This window comes from Triturus cristatus, chromosome 8 (assembly GCF_964204655.1).
Source record: "Triturus cristatus chromosome 8, aTriCri1.1, whole genome shotgun sequence".
Taxonomy (NCBI): domain Eukaryota; kingdom Metazoa; phylum Chordata; class Amphibia; order Caudata; family Salamandridae; genus Triturus; species Triturus cristatus.
Genome location: NC_140591.1, coordinates 948831275 through 948857977, shown reverse-complemented (window position 1 = coordinate 948857977; position 26703 = coordinate 948831275). Strand labels below are relative to the sequence as shown.

Below are 26703 nucleotides of genomic sequence, written 5' to 3'. Positions count from 1 at the left end.
TATTAGTCTGTTTTACCAATTTCATCCTGCTGCTCCTTTGAGAGAGTGAAAATATATCTTCCCTTCTCCAGTATTGTTGTGTGAATGATGCTCTTTCCACCTCTTTTTAGACACTTAAATCAGAGTCACAATCTGAGCTCTGGTCCAATGCTGCCTGCAAACTCCCCAATTGTCCACATTGCAGAATTACAACCAGGGTGAACATTGTGTGGACATGGAGGGTAGTGGGGGGCTCTCGATTATCTTGGGGTCAAACTTGGCAGAACAAACAGTGCAGCACACTTGTACCACTTACACGCCTTGGACTACTACCCTGCTAGTGCATTAATCCCAATGCCAAAATGCAGAAAGAGTGCACCTGATAAATATAAATCCTGCACAATCAGCAGTCACTGATGTGTAGTTTGCATAAGGAGTCATAACGTGCAGCTAATCATAATGAATGCCTAATTTTCCTGGAAGGGGGAGGGGGGTTTGCACACGTGAACACTTGCCTTCCTGTAAATGGGAAATCAAAAAACGTTTTCAAGGAGGGCTCCTGAAATCCTGTAGCATTTGCACCTTTGCAGGCGTGCCCTTGGAAATAGTTGAGCATTTCTAAAAATGGAAGTTTCTTCCAAACATAGCCAATTTCCAATGTTTGTGCATCATATCCTTATTCTAAAATTGGCAGTTAAAACAAACGCGTAGACAAATGTCACTTCCTGAATATGAGCCTGTCAAGGAAAATTAAGAGTCAATATAACTGGAGTGGTGTTTGGGAGAAAGTTTTGCCGAGTATACTGTTGGTTTGCTTTTATACAAAATTGCATTTGTGTTTAATTCGTAGACCTCTTTAGAGAAAGCCAAAGAAATATCATCTCATTAATTTTCTCTTTAATCCGCATTGCAGTGCCTCTAGAAGTATTTTTGGGCGTTCTATTTTGCTCCTGGCTATAATGCCAAGCACTAAAAACGTTTCATTTCTTGTGCCTAGCATGTTTATCATCTGTATGTAAAACATTCATTTTATAATATTTTGTGGTAATGCTGTTGAGACTTGATCCAGTGCGCCTGTAGTTGACTAAATACTCACCATCTGACAAGTTTATTTATGAAGATTGTTGTAAATTTAATTTCACAATCTTTTAATTTTAAATAGCAAAATGGGACTGTGAATTGAATTTGAGTAAGTTAAATAATCGTGTTTATCATTGATCATCTGTATCTGAAGCGCATATCTAGTTTAGTTCATAATGTCTAAAAAAAAACAATTTTACCACTTAAACAGTAAACAGCGCAACTGTAACAAATGTTTTTTATCGCTGCACTAATTATTGGCATGTTAGAACAACCACAAAGTCCGACTCCGGGAGCTTTTGTGAGCCGGACACTCCGGCTCGCACAGGCTGTCCGACGTGTGCATCGTACTGGCTCGTTTGTAAATCGCATCCATTGCACGCCACGGTTAGCTTCCGACCGGGACGTACGGAGCTGTTCGGACCCGGAAATGACTCGGTCGGTGAATTTCATGTAGCTCGCATTGTACTTGCTCGCTCGTACAGCTGTACGAGTCGGGCGGAAAACACGCGTACAGCTCGTAGTTTTTCAGGCTGAACCCTATTCGGTGCCCTTCAAACCGAGATCGGAATCGGCCCCTCAGTGTACTTTCTTTTACCACTGTGAGATGGTGAACTGATCTGTTCAGTAACGTCTATATAGACTGGCTTTATTAATAAGTGAAAGGACGGTTAAATATGCATTAAGCACTGCATCAGATTTGGCAGGCCACTGACTTGAATTTATAAAGTAATGTAAAAGACCTTGAGAAATCATGGAACTCAGGTCTGAAACAATACACTTTATACCATTTTTCTACCATTGACAATATTTTTTGATTAACACTAATGCAGTAAACATAATCTAATAGTATTGTGAAATGACTAGTAAAATACATATTGTTAGTTATAAAGTAAGGATCATTGTGTCATAATTTACTCCCTACTGTAAGGAAATGCAAAGGTCAATAGTGACTCCAATACTGGTTAACCAGCCCTCAGTCTCTATTCCACCCTCCCCGGTTAAGGCTCAGTTAACATTGGTCAAACTGACACTTTAGCAGCTCTCCAGACTAGCATAGAGAGGTGTTAAATTGTCATAATCAGCATGCAAAAAGTTGACTATATGCAGCATGGGCTCCTGTCTGGTCTGATATGTACTATAGCATATAGCTAATAAGTATATGTAATTTTTTCTCAGAGTAACCAAACGTTGCTTGCGCCCAAACTGCCAGGCCAGCTCTCCTCCAAACGGGAACACAAGCAACTCCAGACTTATCCTGGAAAACTTGGCCTCAGTGATTGACTCCTATGTTAAAGTGAGCACGAGATTGAAATGCAGTCTAGGTAAATCCCAATGACGTTGATTACCTAAAGCATTCAACCCATTACTTATTTTTAGCTTTGTTCAGAAGAGAGCCTAATGACCTCTGTGTATCCACCAACTGCAGATGTTGTACATCCTGTGATTTCTTCAGGGGGATGTGGAATCGCTTTGTATTTCAAGTGGATGTATCCAGTGAGAGGTCTTTCTCATGGAGAATGCAAATAGACATCTTGGTGTGGAGAGTGTGGCCTGTGAAACTTCCCTGTATCTCAAGATGAGAGCAGCTGTCAACTACCCTAGGTTCCCAAATCCAGTGCCCTGATGCTTCAGTCTAATTTTCCTGTTGGGGGTAGTTGTATGCTCTACCTGGCCCAAGGCAAGGCCAGGGAAAAGGTGTGAATTATCACTTCCTTAGTGCAAAGTTTGTGTTCTTTGGGGGAACAGGTTGGCCTGCTGGCACATTCCTCTCCAGCCCTTTGTAAAGATCAGGAAGAATGTATCTCATTTAGACACTGGATGTGGAACTGGGCTGGGGAGCTCTTTTAACCACCCCTGCCCCTTCTCTTGGCCATGCCAGGGGGTTTGGCTTAAAGCGCTTTTGTGCCAAACAACACTCACCAGTTTCTATATCAATTTGACGGGTGTACCAGACTGTGCTATCGGGCTTCATTTCTTGCTCTGTATGTTAGGGAAGGGTGTTTGGGGTGATGTAGCAGAAATCTTTTCTTATGAGTCGGGGTTCATTATATCACGCTTGGAGAGCACATCCCCAAATAATCTTTAGTCGTATTAACATGGCCCAGCCCTCTCAGGTGTAAACTGATCACTGAAGGAAAAGATATTGGCCAAGCAGCAACACGTTTTTCGATGAACTGTGTGTCAATCTTAAATACAAAAACAACCAAAGAGAACCATACCTGGCTTAGTGGGAAGTTAGTCCTTGGTCCACTTAGGAATCCTTTCCTGGTACAGTGTAAGCAGCAGAGCAATTTCTCAAATGTTAATTGAAAAACAAGTCGTGCACCTTTGACAGTCTGATTCTAGAAAAGAGTTGAGAATGCAAATTTGATTTTAAATCCAGATCTGCTTGGGTGAGACAAAAGAAATCCTGTTGTCCATTGCAAGGTTTGAGAACTGCAAGAGCTTATTTTTGACCCTCTGTAATCTGATTGGTTAGGAGGAGTTGAACGTGTGCTACACTCTGATTGACCTACGGGAGCTTACCATAAAGCATATTATAACTTTGTTTTACAAAATGAATCCTGGGGCCACGTGGAGGTGCGGAGAATGCAGGGCCGAACTGGCCATAGCGGGCATTGGGCAATCCCCCGGTGTGCCGCACGGGTGGGGCCGGTTTTGGGCACCTGGGGGCCGTTTTTGTTTCAGGGCCGTTTTTGCAGAATAGCTGCAAAATCGGCCCTGTAACAAAATCGGCCGAAAAGCGGCCCTGGCAAAGAGCTCGGCGGCACCCCCAACCCCCCACGGGGGGGGGGAAGCACTTTTCCAGGGCCGGTTTTGGTTCCCAGTCCGGCCCTGGATGAATGCACACCACTCAGACAAGAGACCTGGGCCAGGCCAGAAGTGTGAAAAATGCAAATTATCATAAAACAAAATAAAAATATGAGTGATTCCTGATTCACAAACCATGCAGAACAAAAGAAAACAGAAGATGTGAATATCCTTCTAAACTTGCAGGGACTTGTGAGCTTGGTAGACAGTCTAAAGTGGCGTTGCAGCTATATTCCTGCTTTGTTGTCTGGAATGTCCTTAGTGCAATAAACATGGGGCTTCATTTATAGGAAAGGGATGTAGGGAAGTGCTGCCAGTCTTATTGCGGCGCTGCCTTATGCCAATGAGAAAGGGCAGGAATGCAAAGTATTTATGACACACTGTGCATTCCTGTCCTTACCCCCTGCGCTGGCACACAAATGACTATCTAGCACCAACGCAGGCTCGGGTGTCTGCGTTGCATGCAAGATTGTTTTTGTGCAGGAAAGGGCACCTCCCAGCACATAAGCAATACCGAGAGGTGTTTTCCTCTTTTTATGTGTGCTGCAATGCAGCACAAATGAAAAGAGGAAAAAAAGAGGAGAAATGCAAATATTTCTCCTTGTTACGCCTGCTCTGGAGAGGTGTAAGGTTTTCGAGCAGCCTCAGGTTTACATGATTAGGTAAATCTGGGGCAGCATCAACTCCATGGGTGTTGCATGGGAAAACCCATCGCAACACACATGAAACGCATCCCTGGCACAGAGTAAGGCAACACAGTGACTTGCGCTACTTTGTCTTACTCAATATCTATGAGGCCATTCAAATACATGCAGGGCGGCTTTGTGTGACCTCATCAATATGGTTGAGAGGCTTGCGCCGCCGGAGCCTCAGAAGACGAGACACTCCGGCGGCACAAGCCTCTCATAAATAAGCCCCATGGTCAACTTATCAGCTACTCAACCGCGGCCCATGGTGGGAGTTCCGTGGGGCGGTAAGGCGGGGCGGGGGTTCTAAAAACCGGAATATGGATAATTACAGGTAAGTAAACAATTAAATAAATAAAACGAATTTCGTAGCACGCGCTGCATCGCAAAATGCGATGCAGCGCGCGCTACGAAATTCGTTCTATTTATTTAATTGTTTACTTACCTGTAATTATCCATATTCGGGTTTTTAGAACCCCCCACCCTGCCCCTCCCCCGCCCCGCCTTACCGCCCCACGGAACTCCCTCCACGGGCCGCGGCTGCAGCTACTGAATGTGAATTTTAAGGAAAGATTAGCACCGAAGAAGGAACTTGAAAGCTAGCTATCCCGTGCATTGACCTGCCACTATCCTTGTGACGCCAGACCTAAACTGCAGTTATTACAATAGACGAGCAATGCCAGCTTGATATTACAAATGAGCAGTGATGCCACAACCAGACTGCAATGAGGAAATAGAGACAGTTTGCTTACAGTTATTCCAGGATTCGATTTATCACACTGTATCAATTGTGCCTCATCCAATAAATAATATTATAAGTTAATATATATGTTAATGATGTCCTGATATTAAGGGGGATCAAAAGGTGGAGAATAGATGACCATGTATTTCAGTGCATTGATACCGATTACTTACAAAACCCGAATCAGTGAAATGAGCATGTGTACAATGAACCTATAATGCTTTTTTGGCAGTAAATGCTTTGCATGACTCTAGCAATTATGTTACAGCGATTTAGACAGAGGCCCCAGACCATGCTTGTTGTAGCAGTATTAGGTGATGACAAACAGCCCTCTCTATCCACAGCAATTAGAAAGTGAGATTTTTTCAAAGCACCAGCAATTTCTTGGATAATAAAAAATGTGCTCTGGGATAAAAGTACAAAAATGACATGCAATGCCTTAATTTTGCTTATCTCACCCTCATCCGTGATGGTCAGAACTTGCATTGAATCCTATTCCCGTGAAAGAACGTTCCTGAGTCTCTGTAGTTCGTGTTTCTAAATATAAGCACATCGTATTTGATTTGCTTAAGCATTCGTTATTAAGCCATTCATTCATGCATTCACGTCTCCTGTGTGGCGATGCGTGGCAGCAAGGGAAGGGAGCAGGGCGAGGGAGCTGCCGAGCCGCAGAGAATGTTAAACTGCCCTTCAGAGGATGACATGCAAAGGAGGATGAATAATTTATTCGGCCTGATATTTGTCAGTTTCAGGGCTCGCCTGCAGTTGTCTTGCTCGCAGTGGCTCATCTGTGAGTAATTCTGTTGAGAACTGCCTCCATTTCTTCCTTAGTTTTTATAGAGAACTAGCAGAAGCTTAATTTTGCATCCATGCATGACACATTAGAGGAATACAGTTTATTGAGTTATCCTTAGTCAGGGAATACTTCCAACATGTATGTGCATTTCAAGATCATGCCTACAACCTCTAGAGGAGTAAGGCAAAGTATAGCTTTTAATGGCTTACATATTTTAGTCTTGGCAATTATTATTTGAAAATGAAGCACTGAATTGATGCATCCCAAAACTTAAAAGATATCTAGCATTGACCTAAAGTGTTTTCTGTCCTTTTGTCTCTTGCAGTTGCACTCGGCGGTGACCAGGATCCAAGTACCGAGGCCGGGCTTCAATTACACCTTTGCCCACATCTGCGTCTTGAGCAACGACAAGACCTGCATTGTGGATGATATCGTGCACATTTTGGAGGGACTGAAGTCAGCCCGCTCCTCAAACCGATCAACGTTCATCATCACGTATCCGATCACCCAGCTGAAGGACGGCAGGGAGGTGTACAACGGGCACCAGCTGGGCGGAGTCACCATTCACAGCAAGGACCGCGTCAAGTCCGCGGAGGCCGTCCAGCTCACCTACTACCTTCAGGCCATCAACGCTTTGAACGATGTGGTCGCTGAGAAGTGGGAGTCCATTTTCTGTGACACTGTGGACCACTTCCAGAGGGCCAACAAGGAAGTCAAAATGTATCCCTTCACCTCTGCCTCGCTGGGGGAGGACTTTCAGAAGACCAGCGTTGTGTCTCAGCGCTACCTGATCACAAGCCTGGCCCTGGTGGTCACCTTGGCGGTGCTCTGCTGCTCCATGCAGGACTGTGTCCGCAGCAAACCCTGGCTCGGCCTCATCGGTCTGGTGACGGTGGGCCTCGCCACCCTGACCGCAGCAGGGATCATCAATTTGACGGGCGGGAAGTACAACTCCACCTTCTTGGGCCTTCCTTTCATCATGCTGGGTAATATGCAATTTATTTCACTTGCTTAAATATGTTTGCCAAGAGTTGTTAAAAATGAGCAGGGAAGGACATTTTGTCACTCAAGCAAAGGCAAAATGATAGCAACATATGCATTCTGGCAGAGCGTTCCTTTTTTAAGACATTATCATTGCAAATCACTCAAAGTGTCCCAGACAGTTGCTGTTTCAGAAGCAAGTGACAGTACTTCAAAAGTCTTTTCCATGAAGTGAAAAGTAATGCAAAATATAATCTGCCATCAGGCTATGTCAGTCAGGACCATTTCATGCCAATTCAGGTCTTGTGTGAGCTCTTTGGAAACCTTGTAGACATGGCCTTGGGTCGTCCTAGGACATTACTGCTGGCAGTATTTACATTTGAATACATCTCTACACTTGTAATACAATACATGCTTCGTGCAGACATATCTGGATTCCAGATCATTTAAAAAGGGAAACGTTCTCGTACATTTTAAATCATTTTTACGAATGCTCTAACATTGCTAGTGCGGCATACACTTAAATTTGAGTGAAATAGTCAATCAATCAATCAGGGGCTTGTAAAGCACAGCTGCTCACCTATGAGGGTCTCAAGGCACTTGGGAAGGGGGGCTGCTGGGCCGACTTGGTGAAGGATCTTTCGAAGAGCCAGGTCTTAAAGTCATCCTCAGTTGGGTCAGGAACGCTGATTGACTGAGGTGCAGGGGCAGGGTGTTCCAGGTATGGTGGCGAGGTAGGAGAACGATCTTCCTTCGGTTCTGGTCTTGTGGATCCTGAGGATGGAGGCGAGGGTGAGTTGGGAGGGTCGGCGTTGTCTGGTGGGTACGTGGAATGTGAGGCGGTAGTTCAGGTACGCTGGTCCTTTGTCGTGTAGGGCTTTGTAGGCGTGAGTGAGGAGCTTGAAGGTGTCTCCCTTGCTGACTGGAAGCCAGTGGAGTGGTCAGAGTGTGAGAGCAAACTAAACTTATGCACCATAGATGTGCCATACCAGGTCACCACCTCACTTCATCAAACCTTCCCCATGTTTACAGCTGCCGGAGTGGCAAAGGTTAACCAAAGGGCAATGTACTGCTCTCAAAACAATAGGCATGCACCTGTCCACCATAAGGGCCCTCTCCCACAACTCTGTCACTCATAAACAAGCATGTTCTGCACGACCGAGTATGCTCTGCTTCTTGCTTACAGGAGCACATGCTAACTAAACTGTGCCACCTTCTTGCAGCTGGTTCGCAAACCCCCAGAGTGCAAGTCAAGCACTTAGATACGGCAGTTCCAGCCAACATTGCATAGTACAGATGGCCAAGCAGAAGTGTGTCTACAAAGACAGGGACATTGCCAAGTGCCAAGAGGTTACATTGTGAGTGATATGTCCTATACAAAACCAACAAAATGAAATAATATGTACATTAGGAGACATCTAGACTGCAGAAGGTCGTTGGGAACGAGAGTAAGAGAAGTGAATACCTCGAATTGATATGATTTCTCTCTGGATAAATGAAATTGGTTAGTATGCTATTAGAGGAATATATTTCTCAAATGTAAAGCGTTAGTGGATAAAGTGAGGAAAACCTGACATAGTCACATATCTTATATCGTAATGCCATATGGTAATACTGAAGAGGATGACAGGTTACTTAATTTTGAATTTGCGGAGCATCTTTAATGTTTTTTTTTTAATTTAAGGTTCTCAGTTCTTCAGTACTTGTTCTTTGTGAAATGAATGGCTACATTTGCAAACTGTTTGTTGCAGCACAAGTCTGGTACTGGACGAAATGCTAATTTAATGGGCATATAGATTAGTTTTTGCACATGGCAATGCTCGGGTGGATTGGCTACATTGTTAGAATGGAGCCCTGCATTGCATTGTGCTTGACTTGGGAACAGGAGTGCACCTCAAATTATCAAGATGTAGAAGTTGGAGAAAAAACAATGGGACGCTTGCACCATCACAGACATTTTGGTAGCTACCGCCTGTAAAGAGTAGGTGGCAACCATCCGCAACCAGGAATTGGTCCTTGTCAGATCAGGTCTACATTGTTATGGCATTATATGGCTTCATGGGTGAGTTACTCAAACTCAAGGGTTGTATGTGGCACCACGTGACACACATCGAATCTTTGATCTCTATGAGTGCTGGGAGATGCAATGCAGTTACGCAACTGCACATTTCGTGTTGCTATTGTACTTTTTACCAAGATGGCCGTCACTCAGCAGTCAAACCTGGACACAATCAAAGCATAATAACCTGCTCCTGCCTGTCTCATATTTTCATTACAGCAGGGAATTTTTCTCCCAGGCAATTATGTTAAAAGAAGCGCCAAATACAAATTCATTCATAATGCATTGTTAAAACTCAATTTTAGGGCAAATGGTATATACAGGATATCTCCGCCCTTTAGAGCCTTGGAGAGTGGGTGTTTTCTTTTAGGCAGAATCTTTTGTTAGGCGTTACAAAGACAACGCTAACAAAAACAAGCATCATAAAATAAATTAAGAAAGCAGCCTTTGCCTAGAAGGGAGCATAGAGAAAACAAAGATATTCAGGGGCATGTTCTCAATGCCCTATCGCCAAGGAAACGTCACTTTTTTTTTACGTTCCCGTGGCGATAGGGCCAGAGCCCTATTCTCAAGGCAGCGTTAACGCACTTAACGTGGTTTAAAGCCACGTTAAGTGGCTTAATGCTGCCTTGAGAATAGGGCTCCTTTAATGCTAAATTTAGCGTGAAAGGGGGCATGGAGAGGGTGTTGCGTTGGGCGTACCATAGCAACACCCATTGAGTTTGACGCTACCGCCTATTATCAAGGGCGGCGATAATAGGTGGAAGCGCCAAACTTAAGACCTAGAAAAATCAGGTCTTAATGTGGCTAAAGGAGGAGAAACCTTTATTTCTCTTCGTTTTTGCTTTTTCCATGTGCGCTGCATGTAGCAGCACACATGGAAAAAGCAAACTGGTATTTTTGGTTTATTAATGTACAGGAAGGGACACCTTCCTGTGCATTAACAAACCTCCCTGCTCACAGACACCCTTGTGCTCTGGTGCAAGAGTGCCTGTTCTGGGGTTAAGTTGTGAGATTTAGCGCAGTAGATGGGGGAAACGCCAGGCTGCACAACATTCTTGAGAATAGGGTGCAGCCTCGCGTTTCTGAAGTGTCGGTGAGAGGTGTTAGGCAAAGGAGGCTAACTCTTCTCACCGCCACTTCTTTGTGAATATCCCCCCTCAATGAGAAAGTACAGAATTGTTTACGCGTACAAATGATCCTTATTGTGCTGCACGCCATTAACTGCTTATGACGACAAACTCACAATTAACAGTTTGTACATCTACCTTTCTCCCAAGCATTAAGAGATGGTTGTTTCCAATTTGGTTTCTTTTGCTGAGGTTTTAATTTCCCTACTAACTTGCCCTTGGGCAGTGTCTCAGCTAAATCTCTGACAATTTTTACCACAGCTGGTTCAGATTCACTATTGAGGCAACTGGTGTACACATTTGCTATCTAAAACAGTTGCATAGAGTCATATTAGGGTGAGTGCAATTGATTACCAATGGGCAAATAAGACAGCATTCCACTATTCCTGATTTGTTTCTTGAAAATCATCTTCCTATAGAGTAGAATTTGTGAAAGACAGACATAGGATGGGTCTCTGTTGAATGCTCTTTCTGTGGCTGAAGCTCAGCGGTGAAGAAGACTGGGGACTGAATGTCATAATCTTGGGTAAAGCAGTACTGGCAGACCAGCTCAGCAGAGGCTGTTCGTTTGGAAGTCTCGCCTGTTGATTGTACATAGCTGGAAATTTAAAGAGCGTAATAGCTTCTCTATCTCTTAAAATGTATTATTTTCCTTCTGGCTGGACTGGCTGGGAATTGCATGCTGGTACTCAACATGTCACTACTATTGCTAATATGGTCTTCATTGCGAGAGCTCCATAGTAATCTTTGGTAATTCTGCCCCCCAGAGTTCCTAATATCAGAGGCATCAGTAATTCTGGAGCGGGATTACTGGTGATTACACGTAGGATGCCCGGGTTCTCCCAGAAATTAGGTATTATCGGTGAATCTATAATTTCGGTTGTCATTGCCCAGTAATTCCTCATTTTCACATGGTATTTCACCTGGAGACTCCAGCTGCTTTTAGCATGTCGAGTCTTTGGGTGAATGACTTAAGATCTCATAATTCCAAAGAGTCATTAACTCTTGTTGCCAGCCCCATCGCAATTGAAGGGAACTTTGCGATGATATTTTGCAGAGGTACTGTCAATAGTTCCTTGCTCATCTCAACAGTACTACCAGCAGTGAGAGCAGTTCCTTGGAGCATGTGATCTGGTTGCTGATGATACATTTTGGTGAAAGGGTATAAATGGGGGGATGGTGGCTCCTTCCCCAGAGTGACACGCCATCGGATCAGAGGAGGACAGAGAGAAGTTTATGAGTAGTAGAAGATCTCTCTATTAACAACCAAGCAATTAATATTCCTTCGCAGCACTGAAACATTTATATGAATCCATAGGAATGGGGGTAGTAACTCAACCCTTGATAAACGTGTCTTTTTCTCATCCATCATTCATCCAAGTAACATACTTGTCTACATCATTCATTCTTCAGAGAACACCGCGGATTAATCACCGGTAGGGGAATGACGTCATTCACTTGGAACCTCAGGGAGATGATCAGAAAGTGGCCTTTCTTGGTCATCAAATAGAAAGTATTCCATCTAGTCCCCTTTCTCAAGGTAGAATGACTGCTGTCATGCGTTATCAGGAAGCATCTTTTAATCATCTTACTACTTTCTAACTGATTCTCCTTAAAAATCTACTTTCACAAAATAGGGAGTTTAACTAAAGTATGTTTGCATGACAAAATAACTGTACAATACTACAACTGCTTACGTATTTTGGACAGTGGGGACGCCTGACTTCACAGTTTCAGCTGAGCAAGAAATTCAAACAGTCTGTACATTGTCTCGCCCCTTATGCGTGCTCTACATTAAAGATCTTTGTGAATATGCAATGAGCGAAACGTGATATGCTGCGATAAAAGGGGAAACGGTTTACCATTTATTAAATGCCAATGATTGCATTTTATAATATTAATAATCCATACTTGTGAAGCGTGAACATATCACACCGTAAGGTTTCAAGGTGCTGAGGTCCCTCAGGGAGATTAAGTGAGTCACATGATGCTCAGCTGCCGCCTGCGCCAGGGATCAAACCATGAACCCCGCGCTCCAGTGTCAGCTGCTCTGGCCACTGCGCCACAACTCTCCCTTGGTGACAAAAACAAGGGCCACCCTGCAGGAACAGTCCAGTAAAATGTGAGAGCAGTAGAATAGAAATTGAATTATGGCACACTGAGGGAGGTCAAAGATAATGATGTGGGGCAAGCTAAACAGTAGTCAGATGAGTGGGAAATTATTTTTGGGAGGGAAAGACGTAGAGAAAGACAATAACTTTGCACTATCTGGGAATTACTCTGAATTTGTTCATCATCAGAGGACCCTTAGGTTTATTAAGTCAAGAAAGCAGCTGAATTGATAAGTGCATTGTTTGCAAGTAAAAAAGGTACCAAAGCAACTTTTCAAATTTCTATGTATAGAGTGCTTAAATCCTTAAAGAATTAAAGAAAAAGTGCCTTTTTCAGATGCCTGCCAGTGCCACTGCTAAATGTTGGGGTTGTTGAATACCCTAACATTAGGCAGCGGTGCCAGTGGGCTACTGAGAAAATGCACTTATTCCTTTACAAATTAAGCACTCTATACATATCACCTCATGCCTCTTTCATCCTCTAAAATACCACCCCGTGCCCCATATCTCACTCTTCTGGGATCCTTTTCATCTCAGCTTTGTCCTTCTGCCACTGTTCTTCCGATTTTATTTTCCTCTTTCTTTCCTCTTTTGCGACCTTTCTGTCTCTCCAGCTTTAGGTCAAAATCTGATTATTAAAAATAAGTGCCATTCCCCAAAAAGGAGTGCTGGAGAGCCCCACCTACAACTACCAGTTTAAATTAAGCACCCAATATATGAATACAAATCAGGAGCAATTTCATCCACACGGCAGAACTCTCTCCAGAGAAACCTCCGAATTGTGAATAGAGAAATGGAGTTCCTGGGGTAGATGTTTTATCTCCCCAGCATTTCCATCAGTCATTTGTAAAGCACACTGTGGTCATACCTTTTTAGAAGAGTCATTAAGCAAGGTAAAACTAACCCATGCACAGTGTGCTCCTTGCAACTACTGCCTTACTGGTCGTCTCAGGCAAAGTTTGTGGAAACAAGCTGAGTATATGGAATGCAGAGATAGATCAAAGAAGAAGCCAGGGACACTGGTGGCCTAGAATCATCTAATTAAATAGTTCACCAACCACTGCATAAAACAGACATTAGAACTCCCATAGGGAAAGAAAATAGCCATTAAAGTAAAATCTTTTGAATCACATTCCTTGGCCAGTGCTCTTTGAGAGGATTTAAATTGATATCTGAAAGATCTAAAAATGTGCATGGCACTTTCAGGGATGGAATGAAGATGCAGACAATACAAAACTGAAGGGTGACCTCCACCATATGCCCTTGTTGCCTTTGGCATGTAGAGATGAAGAGGGAGCACTTCTTAAAATTGATTCAGCAGGCTGAGTGTAGACGAAGAGCGAATGAACTAGAAGATAATAAAGAAAGCAGACAGTCCCTAACGATATGTCCTTTTTCATCTGCTAAGTGCTGGAAATTCATAACCTCCAAGGCTCAAGCGTGAATGCATGAAGAGCACAAGCCCATTGGCTACATCTATTTATTGCTGTTGTAGGATGTTCCAGTGGTTTTGTAGACTGTATTTAGATCATGACATTTTTTCTGATTTATTTCCTTAGCGTATTTGTGGACATGATTCTTCTGGTAGCCTCTTTGTTCCAGACGTTTTATTAGTTCCTCTGATTTTATTCGGTAGAGCTCATCTTCAGCTCAAATTCGTCTAATGCTCTGTATTTCACCTTTTGGACTACTTCTAATATTGTAGGGATGAAAGCTGTCTGCCCGTAGAATAGAATTGTCAGCCGTGGACTTTCTATAAAGTTTGGTCTGTATTCTGCAGTAAATCCTATAACAACAAAAAATATTACGTATTTCATGACAGAATATCACAATGGTCACTCCCAAATCAGAAAAGTCCTTTAAAAACATCCTGCTCATAAACAACCGACCATTAATCAGGATATAGCCAGCTACCCACAAATGGTTTTCCGCAGAGCCAAGAATCTCAAGCAATTGCTTCGCAAATCTGAATTTATTGATAAGAGACGATCACAAACTCCCATTCTAGCTAAACCTTGTAGGTTCTATAAATGGCATAATTGTGGAGCTTGTACACTTCGTCGTAATAAAATCAAAGTCTACTCACCTTCACCTGCAATTAAAATACAGATCATGGATTTGATCAACTGTAAGAGTGCTAACATTGTTTACATAATAGAATGTCCATGCAACCCACTTTATATTGGCAGCACCATCAGACCCTTATGCATTAGGATTGTGGAACGCTACTGTAATGTTCACAAACCTGAAACTGGTCCTCCATTTACTGAACACTATAATTAATATAATCCCAATCAGAACACGTTCACCTTCTTTGGATTAGAACACATAAAGGCACTTTCTCAAGGAGCTAGTAGAGACCTCTAGATGAGGACAAGAAAAAGCTCATGCCCACGTTGAGTAGCTCAAAACAGGTTTGAACAAAGATGCAGAGATGCACTATTGAATATAAGAAATAGCTTCACCCCCATAATCATGAGAATAGACTCCGTTCCCATTTCCTTTATAATTTCTAAGTATGCTGAGTTTGAGCATGAGACTCAGTAATTTGACAGGAGGCCCATCCTTAGTCTATCAACAATTATGCTACTACACTATTTTCTCGTTTTTGCCAACCATGTGGAAAACTGTTTTGTTAGATATAGTTGGAGTAATGATTGTTGTTAAGGAACTTGACTTTAGACTCGTTTGACACAACTGAGTTTGGCCTCACAGGTCTTTGCTATGTTATATTGCAAAACATTAGATTCTGCTATCGAATATAAACAGGCGAAGCTTGTTCAGAGGAAGCATCGATAATTCTACTTCCGGATTGTGTCTTCCTATATTGACCATAATGTGGAAAACTGTCTTATAGGTCTATATTGTTAAAGAGTTGTTGCAATGAAGATGGAAATTTTTTCGCTTGATATAATGAAGAATTGGTCTATAGTTCTATTACAAGTATGAAAGCTAATCAAGGTAACTTATGCAATTTGCGCACGATGAAATGAGCATTGATGTTCAATTTGACCTGTTCAAACTAAATTTCGTCCAGTAGGTTACTTCTTTCACCTTTGAGTGACTAATCTTCATAACGTGTATGTTGGTCCACACCATGTTTCCTTTTAAATCTACAGTATCCACATTATGATACTTATTACTTGTATGTTGATCATACTATGTTTCTTCTCACCTTTATGATACTTATAACGGTAATGTACATGAACACACAAAGATCTCTATATTATCTAAAATTATAGCACCTACTACACACACTTACTCTATGCTACTATTCATTACATGGATGGCCTATTATTATTATTTTTTTTTGTCTTCCATTATAATCGTTCTGATGGCAATGGATAAGACAGATTTGGTTAGTATCTCCCATTTTTAACCATAACACTTTAATCAATATATTGTCCGATCTTACATTGTACACTAGTATTTTGTCCAATTAACGCTTTTTAAACAGTGCAAAAAATTCATGATCCACATAATGATTTTGTTTTTGATTGTTTATGCTTTGACTAATTCCCTGCAAGATGACAGCCCCCTTTCCCCGGCTTTTGTAGTTACAATATGGCTACCCGCCGTCATGATCTTAAACTCACATGACCAGGGTACTTGTAGTAATTACACTACAAACTGGTTTAAATGTCTGAGAACATCAATTATACAACCACATTCTAACAGGGAGTACCACCCTGAGGACCACAGAGACTTTATACCAACAGACCACAAACCGATAAGGTAAGCACCGTGTTTCTCGATCTTTCTGGCACTTCTGAGCTGCAATAATGCAATGCCTCCTTACTTTCATCATGGACTACCTGCATATTACTACGTTTACGAACAATTGTGATCGTCTCAGTAAGTTACTTCTCTTACCGTCTAACTTTCCAAAAACATTTCCACAATCCACTGTCTTTAGTATTTTTATTTGTCTTTCAGATAAGGTCAGTTTTCAGTAGGCTGGCCTCAGAATGACTACAAGTTCATTGCACTGAATGGACATTCACTTGTGCTCTATGCAACAATTAGTACTCATGCCTATTTATTTCTATGGCCTTTTCTCTTCGATTTTTCTTTTCTCTAACCGGGATACCAATATATTTCAAACATAGTTGCTCCAAGTGTCCTATGGGATCTCTTTCTAATACAGGCTTTTGCATCTATGTTTTTTCATGACCACACATGCATGTACATGATCACACCAGCACCTATTTTTCCTCTTTATGACAGAGAACCTGTGTTCAGTGTCCCATGCTCTTATGACATTCCTTGATACGTATTTGAATATACACATTATGACATATACTTTTTCTAGGTGTCACCGAATAATATTTAGAGGAATACTGCCATAATTTATTTTTTTCTTAGTTCAATTCTATTTGTATACTTGTCATATTTTGTCCTTCTGTACTGTCATACATTACCTAACCTTTATTCATTTATTTATATTGCAAGTTTTTTGTTTCTCTCCTATTTTCTTCCTTTTCACAATATTGTAATATATAAATACCATGTATTTTAAATGATTAATTTTTCTAATTTTTGTCTCGTATTTCTGCATACTTGGCTTAATATTTAAAACATGTTAAACTTGATATCTGCATGTGTTATGATGCATTTTCAATTTTTTGTGTATTTTAATGCTTGGAGTATTCATTTAAAATTTTGTTTATACATATCACTTCAAATTGTTTACTTTGGCTCTATAATTACATACAGCCTTGAGCCTTGAGCGCTGCAGTCAGTGAAACATGTTGGCTAGTTACATCCCAAAAGGTTTGTGTACTATACCTGTGATGTTTGAAGTGAACCAGGAGCTTGTAGAATAATAAACACGATATTCCAAAACACTAAAAGACTATATGCATTGAAAATTTACTTATCTGGGTTTTTATTTGCATATTGTATAAGACTAACCTATACTCTTGTTTAATTCATTTTGTTGTATCATGGGCTTTTAGGGATACAACCCACTTTTAGGCCAGTCCTTTCAAATATTCATTAATTAGCCCTGACAAGATAACGTAGACCCCCTGGATCACTACCCCTAAGATTGAGAGAAACCTGATATAGCGTGTGATGTAAGAATCATAAAGATGTCCTGTTTTCTGCAAAGGTACAGCCGGGTGAATACCGTCATTCATGTTTGGACTCACCACTCATTATCAATAAACTAATTTTTGGTCACGTGGAATTTTTATTGCTATAGGGACTCAATTCCACCGCTCATTATTAATAAACTCATTTTTGGTCATGTGGAATTATTATTGCTATAGGGACTCAATTCCCTACTGTCCAAAGCAAAATGTCCCACTGCAGGACAGCTCGCACCAGCGTATAAAACAGTACCTTTATCTATGGTGCCATAAGTGCTCAGAGTTTCCAATGTCCGTGTTTCTGTGAGAATAAAAGATATTCTATGTACCTTTTTTTGTGAGCTCAGATAGGTGGATACTGAGCTTCTCTAGGTAATTTAAAGTACGCAGCCTATATTATGAAATATAATTTTTAAACATAGTACTCTCCTGAGGTGGCAGGGCAATGGTATTAAACGGTACGCCATAGCAGCGAATGACATGAGAAATCACTCTAGTTTTATCCACAAGTTTCACCTCCAGCCACCATGTGGCTGGTATATCAAGTGAGCACCAAAGATGGAGTATATTGTCTGAAAATAGCACAGTGATGTACGTATAGTAAGCAGCTGGTACCATCTTCATGCTCAAGTTCATATTCTTTTAATGTGTTATTGTTATTGGGGACAATTTATGTACACGTACTCATGAAATACAGGGCATTATTTAGAGTTTGACTGAGTGGAAGGCAGCTTGTAAACAGGCGACCCTCCCACCCAACCAATAAGCTATTTCCCCCACTCTGTTTCAGTTGGAGAAACATTGGATTGCTGTCGGCAGAGCCTCCACTGGTTCTGCTGCTAATTAAGTTTGCCCGTTGTCCAGCTGATAGAGGACCGCTGACTCGCAGAGACGGCCAGTCCTCCCTTATTTGTGACTACCATTACTCATTTTCCCTTTTCAAGTTAATGTTAAGGATATTTATACAGCGCAGCTGTTACCCGGAGGTGTCCTGGCGCTAGTTACATCTCCTGTGGCAAAAAATGGAAGAAGAACCAAGTCTTTAGGCTTTTCCTGAAAGCTAAGAGGTTTGTGATGCATCTTAATTGGAACGGCAGGTTGTTCCAGGCTTTTGCCACACCATTTGAGCCATGGTGGAAACAGGCAAGGAAAATCTTAAATGTAGCCACATGCAGGGAAAACGCTATCGGCACATCAAGGCTTATTACTTATTGTTGAGAAAATGCAAATTAATTTAAAAAAAATATTTTGCTGAGAGGGCACGTTAAACATGGCAATCAGGGTTCTGTCTGTCAGTCCCTTCACAGCAAAGTGATCCCCATCAGGCAGGGTTCTCTAAACACAGTCGGAGGCCCGCTGCTGCAGTTGCAGATATCATTACCTCTACCGGGATGAGAGGAAACCCGTCAATGCCTAAATAAAGCCAAAAGTATGCTACCAAATATAGGCCACCATACTACCATCACCATAAATACAGAGCAAAGTCATTTTTAGTTTACTGTCAAGTAGAATGAATTCACAAACAATATATCTAAAACAGGATAGCTTAAACATGATTTCAGTATGAATAATTATTTTGCAGTACTCTATTGTAATGAAACAAAATTTGAGAACAAGAGTAGAAAAGTTAGAAAAATAGGACAAAAGGCTCCAGGAGAGGCTTTTGGGGATAATTATCAGATACATTCATATAAATATTAAAAGATGCAATTGCTAGTAGACCCTACTCGTGGGGCTACCACAATCCAAGGCTTTTGCCCTGCTGTGTCTACCATGCTTGGCAGGGCCAGTTGCCATTTCTTCTAGCGGACTATAGTTAGAGCAGGCCCAGGTCCACACGGAAGGACCAGATACTTTGGGAGCCAGGGAATTAGACCACATTCTCCTGAGGTGATTTCAGCCATTGCTGACCAGATACCTCAAGGGTTCGGGCTGGATTGTTCCAAAGTGTAGCAGGGTCAAGACTGATTTGCAGATGACTGGGTCCAAACTGGGTTGGCATTGTGAGCAAAAGAATGATGGATTCAACACAGATCTTTTGGCTGGGGTGAGTGGTTAAAAAGTTTCAGAACTCCGTTCGTCATCTTGTTGTGTTTACCCTACTGTACTATGCACCACTCCACTCTGCACCACTGCACTCTAGTATGCAACACTCTACGCGACTGCATTCTACAAAGCTGAATTGCGGTCACTGAATTCTATGCCACTGCACTCTATGCCACTATACTCTGCACCACTCTACACCAATGCACTCTACGCCAGTCCACTTTACGCCACTCCACTGTACTCCACTCTCTGTAACTCCACTCTATGCCACTCCAATACAAGACACTCTATGCCACACCATTCTATGACACTGCTTCACTCTTCACCATTCTACTGTACCACACTCCACACCACTCTCCTCTGTGCCACTAACTTTTAGCCATGCTGAACAACAGCCGTGCTAGAGTACAACATGGCTAAAACATTTTGGTAAAGCCATTAGCTCTTGCATAGGCGAGACCTATTGGCTTTGCCAAAGCTTATTGTGTAGGTGTCATGATTGTGCAGTGTGAGACTCACACGGAGGGGTTTCTGAATCTGATAAATAGGATGGAAACCCTATGAATGTTTGTTTGTTATGCCACTGTAGTACATAAGCTAGCTGATGTACAGATTATGCCCAACTGACCTGCGTACAGAGGTGTGCCACTTAAAGGGGTAGGTAATGCATACATGATCCTTGACTGTTTAGATGACGGCGTTGCAATTGATTCATTTGAGTCTCATCAAAGCGTGCTAGAATTTTATTGGATTTTGCGAAAATAAGAACTGTCAGTTTTGATACTTTCGATTTGTGCTAAACAACCTTTGCAGCACTGACTGTCAACTTGAAACAGTTTAAGTATGGTTGCAAGATATTACTTTCATTTTACGTTCAAAAACTCTTACATGATCTACAAGAATGTACAGAAACTGATAACCTCTTATTATATGGCTCACAAACGCAGTACATGCATGACTCAGTTTTCGCTCAGTGTTATGACCGGTATGTCTATGTAATGTTAGGATCTGTTGTCAAAGACGCACACAGCACTACAGCTCACAGCCAGCTTTGGTTTAATCATAAATGTTTAATGGTCATCAGATCAATTTTTCTTATTATCATCAACTAATCAGAAGGTGAAGTAATGGGGCACAGACACAGCAGTTGAGCAGATGAACAGGATGATTTATTGGGAGATGAAGAGAGCCGTGCCAGGCACCTCCAAAGCATAGATGATAACTGCCACTTCTCCACATTCAAAGAATCATGTCCCAATGTTCCAAATGACATCACAGTAAACTGAGTCACATCACCACAGAAGGTCTGGAAGGATGAGCACCAGAGGTCATCACTGCGCTCCTTCCTGTTCAACATTTACATGAGACCACTGGCTTAACCATTCAATGAGCCAGAATTCTTAAAATGTGCAAAGGATAAAAAAAATCAATCTTTGTCTGAAAAATCAAAGACGAAATCCTGCCAAATATTACCAAGCGATTGTATCAGACTTATCAGTCATACAATGTTTATTTCAGGTTTAAAAACCTACAAAACAATCTCAAAACATAGAAAATACAATGCTGAATTCATAAAACGTTTCATAACACCCAAACCGTAGTAAAGAAATCAAACAATTAATTTACTCATAAATGCTGATGATACATAAAAGATACAATACCTCCCTATACATCATTAATTACGACTCCCTTTGTTAAGAAGTACAGGATTGTCAACAAAATTAAAACATTATGCAGGTACAAGTCAAGCATATCATAACGCCTCTCATTTAAATAACATCAGTAAGGCACTCTGAGACCAGCAGAGTGCCTCGACATATTTAAATACTGCAAAGGTGACAGCTGGCATAGCCGGTATGACTACATACCTTCACAGTCTCAATATAGCTATTTATGAACACATTAATCATAACTGGCTTTGTTTTCCTCATGATATGTAAATATGCAGGAGAGCCCAAGATATTGTGGTCAATAGTTTCTTCCTTGCCAGTACAAAATGCTAAAAAGCATAGAACACCATTAGCTGTAATCTCAAGTTTTGATATAGTTTGCAAGCGGCAGTGCCCAATACCAAATGCCAAAGGAAATGGTTTTGTGTGATAAGGTTCGATAACATACAAATAATACTTCCTACAAATCATTGGAGGACATAGGGCTGTCACAGTCTTCTTAGTCCACTACAATTTTGCCTATGCCCAAAAGCCTGACTTGGCTATCCTCTTAACAATTCCCATACATTGTCATGCTTTGATCGCAGTGAGGCATACCAAAATTGTTTTATTTGTAGCCAGCGCAAACCAAAATGGGGATGGTCTATCTGAGCTCCCATTACGCCTCTCATACTATCCTTTAAGAAAGCCAGATGAGGGAGCTCCACAGCTGGATTTTGTATGGGAGCAGACTCCACTCAATCAAGCCCTCTTTTAAACCTAGTGCTAAGAGCGGGTGTCCACTGTCATGGGCGAAATGGAAGAGAGAAGGAAACAGATGTTGCAGGAACACAATTTACTTCCTTTTTTTTTTAAACATATTTTATTTGCATTTAGGTATCAGCAATACATTCTCGTGTCTTATCTTGTTCATATATGTTCCTGGTTAACAGTTCAAGGTAACATTCCCTGTGTGATTAGCTGGCATTCTGTCTATACCCCTTATCATGTGATAGGTTTCAACGAACTACGCAGTTTCAGTTGCAAGGCACATTCATTCAATATGATGATCTAACATTTCCTCCCCAACTGTCTCCCCCTTCCTCCCCCCACCCCTCGCTGCTGTCGACTAATCTGCCACTTTGGCTCCTGCCTTACGTGTGGTCTGGGTATCTCTCCGTACGTCTCTACTGAGGCAAATCTCACGCAACCTTCAGGGCTGTAGGTGCTAGGGGGCTGTGGTCGATTTATTATGCATCATCATCTCCCTCCTGTTCCTGGTTGTTAGGGCTAACTGGTTGGGACCTGGCCTGTGGGGTGTTGGGAAACACAATTTAGTTCCTGAACAACTTTAGACTAGCATTACCACCACAAAGCTTCACTCAATACAGTGAATGTATCTGAGTTTATACCCAATAGCTTTCCACCACCGAGCCCGAAGCATTCCCCTGAGCTGAGCATTTAGCCTTTCATCCTCATTGTATTGTATTGTAACTGCATTTATATAGCACCTACTACCCCTGATGAGGCGTTGAAGTGCTTTTTCAGCGAGTAGCAAGCCACTCCGAAACCATGAAGTATTAGTGGTGAATTAGTATAGCGAAAAACGAGAGTAATTTGTGTGGTAGATATGTTAGTCAGTTAGTTGGATTGGGAAGGATAGAGGAGGGATAGAAGAGCGAAAAAGGTTTGCATTTATTTAGCGCCTGCTAACCTGATTGGGTGTTGAAGCGTTCTTTCAGCGAGTAGCACACTAAGCCGGAACCCATAAAGGATTAGTGGTGCATTGGTATAGTGAAATAGGAATGTAATTTGAGTGGTGGATATGGGCAAGTCCCATTACAAATTTAAACCAAATAATAATCACTGACTGTCTAGCACTAGATAGAGCCAAACACATTCCCTGGTTTAGGTATTTAAAGGAACTGACAAATTGGTTAGGCTGTCCTGACTTTTTTCTAAGCCCCAAACCCATGGACAAACTCACAATTAAAAATATCAAACTTCAGTTTTTGTCCAAGCGCAAGGGACTAAGGGAAGAAGAGGAGCTGCTAAAACCATCTATAAGATGCTATGTTACATTATCCACGAATACCCAAGTCCAACCTTATTTACTAAGTGTTGGCAAACCTTTCCATTGTTTTGTTTTAACAAGATTTCGTCTGCAAATGGCTCATTGGCTTCTATCATTCCCTCAGGGCTTTCCTAAACCTGGCACCTTAGAACCTTGCCCTTGTGACAATTTCTCTGAACAGGATATTCTCCATTTTATTTTGTTCTGTGATTACTATGTTTCCTTACGTAAGAAATTTATATTACCTTTACTCAGAGATTGTCACTCTGTGCAAGTTAGGCCAGCCCTACTGTACCTCCAGATGTCAGCTTCCCCCATGGTCTGTTTTGGGGTTGCAAGTTTTTTAACAGGTGCCATTAGGCGTAAACCTGGTCTTTTAACTGTCATTATGGTTTTTACATGTTTTTTACTTCGAGGCCCTATATGTGTTATAAACGGGGATTATCCTTATTCATGAGTTTGCCCTATTGCACTTTGCACTTTATACAATGTTTTTTCTACTGTATGTAGAGCAGGTCCTGGTATTTTGTATGGTTATCGGGAATGCTATGAATGCAGACTATTTTACATTGAGTATATCTCTTTAGCACTTTGCACTTTATAAAAGTCCCTGTATTATACGTATCCCAGGGCTCGCTTCTCTGATGGATCACAGGAACAACATAAGCGGAACCTTTGTATTTGAATATGTTTGCCTATTTGCACTCTGAATTTCGTACATAATGTTTTGCTTCGTATGTATTTTAAGATTTGGTTACCCGACTGACATTAGGAATGCTTTTTTAATGAAATGTAGTGTTGTATGCTATGTTTACTTTTATGACGTTAAGTTGTCGAATAAAGCATTCTTGACTTGAGTGGTGGATATGTTAGTTATTTGGATTGGGAAGGATAGTGGAGGGATAGAAGAGAAAAAAGGTTTGCATTTATATAGCGCTTGCTACCCCTCATGGCATGAGAACAAGTGCATAACAGCACCGTTATGACATATGTCATGGGCCCTCGAATGGTAAACCAGTAGCTTTAATGAAAGACATCCTGCTAATTAACACTAAATGTAAAAAATCAGTACTTGACCTGAGTGCCTTAATCTCAGCAGCATGAGCCTCTGGTGTACCATGCAGGATCCGCAATGTTATTAAGGGGGTCCTAACTGATAACTGATCATCTCTATCTCTGTATGCAAACATTTCTCCTCTTTGCCTACCTAAACCTCTTTCTCCCTTTCTGAAGCTCATCTTAACAATCGATTTTTGAGCCTAAACAAGGCATAATTCCTTTTTCTTTCATAAATACTTTAAATTGGTTGCAACTTAATGGGCGTACAAGCAGAAAGAATTTTCATCATTACACAGACAAGGTATATTTCAACTGTTTTTGAGAGACCTTTCTGAAAGTTTGGCTTTACACAGACTTGAGTTAGCAGAAAATAGATACTAAAATTAAAAGTTTTTTCCAACAGGGGCCCCCAAAATATGCCTTACCCAGGGCCCCAGAAATCCTTAAAACAACACTGGATATAAGCATTTTTGTCTCTCCCACATTTCAAATCTTCTTTAACATAAATTAATGGACATTTCCTAGCCAACCATAGGACACATTTTTGCCCAAGAATGCTTGCATTTCATTTTTATAAGTACTTTTTGACACCTTACATAGAAAAAGGAACTCTTTCCTTTTAATTAATTTATTCAGGTAAATTAAAAGGGGCTTGTTATACTCGGCAGATAATTAATGTATGCTATTACATATATCAGGTAAACTCATGTTATCATTCCCATCATCCAGTCTCTTTGACTGTAATAAATCACTGTTGGTAAAATCTCAATAACATATCTGTACACTGTAAGACCTACAAAAACAGTAAGTGAACATGATACTCTAGAGATAAACAATCACAGCTCATAGGTAATTTACAAATGAGCTATGCTTAACAGAACACCACACTCAAATACAAAATTGTTCACGAATGCGGAAGGATGCCTACACATGATGATGGCATGGAGTATATTCTGCTACAGTATGGCTGAATAATGAAAATGGTATGCTGATTGAATAACAAAGTTTTAGCTGATGCAAAGGAAGGAGTAGGAATTTGTAGCAATGTGGAGTAAATCTGCCATTTTTGCATTCTCACTCCTGATTTTTTTCTTTTCCTGGACCTTGTTTTGCTAGTATTAGGAATCAGTGCACTGTGACATCTCTATTTAGTGCCAACGTGGGCATTCTGTGGCCCTAAAATGGAGTTGGTAAAATTGGGTTTACCCACCTTGTATATTTAACTTTCTTGTCAGGACATAATAGCTATCTCAGAAAATGCCCCAGTGGCAGAGAAGCTAAATGTCTTATTTGGGACGCAGTGTGAATTATCACCACCAAATGTGTGACAAAAATAAATAGCTACCAGGATCACTACTGTGCTCTTCTTAGGTTTCAATTTGAAAGCACTGCAAAGTCACAGGGAGAGGAAAATACCTGTACCCTATTTCTCTATAATAATAAGTCACCGTTTGAAGTGTGCATAGAAAGCCTCCATGGTATTCAACATATAAAAAAGTGTGTAGCCACCTTTCCTAACAATGGGCCTAGATGTGGGTAAAATCTTAATTTTGAATAGCCGCCTGGGAAAATGCTAGAAAATGGTTAAAATATATTTCCCATTAGTTTTCAAATAGGGAAATCCTATTCTAGAGACCTTTAGTAGGAATAAAACCTTATAAGAATTACCTTTGTGTTGCCTGAAGCAGAATTTGCTTAAAAACTGTTCTGCATCTCATCAAGCCTCCAAAGGCCTACATATATATTCCTGGCAGGAGTTAAATACCCTGTCTGCCAGGCAACAATGTCCTGGACTATGGAACCAGGAAGACAGAGGAATTGTCAGCAACAGACCACTTAGAAGTGCTACCTCTTTTAATTTGGAGATGCCAAATGGGCTGCTTCTTTTCATTCCCAGAACCGTTCTAAACCCTTTAGCACCAACCCCGGTAGGAAGGAGAACATGTTCAGACTCTGCCAGTGCATAGGGGGCTCACTTCTAACTCTGGGAGTGGTTTTGCAGATATCTAGAGACACTCCTGTTAGAAGAATGTTTCGGGGTACAGAAACCTGAGGCAACTCTCAGTTATTAGTATGGACCAAATTTCCGAAAGTACATATAAGGGAAAGTAAGAAAGGGAAACAAAACAAATATGCTAGAAAATGGATATTAATGGAAAAATTATGTTTATTTAGATATCAATAGACATATAATGATAAATTCCATAAGAAAAAGTGTCAATTTAATACTTACACCTTCATGGTAATTATATATCTAATAGCTGCCCATCACACGTTCATCAAGTTTTCTGTAATGGACCCATAGACTTCAACCCACGTTCTACTGGCTGACAAAATGTTTCAGTCATCTTCCTTTATGTTGACAGGTCACTGCCCAAGATCTTTAGCACATTTCGCCAGGCAT

At 41.2% G+C, this 26703-nt stretch overlaps 1 protein-coding gene across 4 annotated transcripts in view; it reads left to right on the top strand.

Moving 5' to 3' along the window:
• The window catches only part of PTCHD1 (patched domain containing 1), a 571764-nt gene that overhangs the window by 318196 nt on the left and 226865 nt on the right, over positions 1 to 26703 (top strand). For all 4 annotated transcript variants that reach the window (XM_085620489.1, XM_085620488.1, XM_085620490.1 and 1 more), the window contains one exon: positions 6423 to 7083. In XM_085620489.1, coding sequence (XP_085476615.1) covers positions 6423 to 7083 — 661 coding nt within the window. The remainder of the gene's footprint in view (positions 1 to 6422; positions 7084 to 26703) is intronic.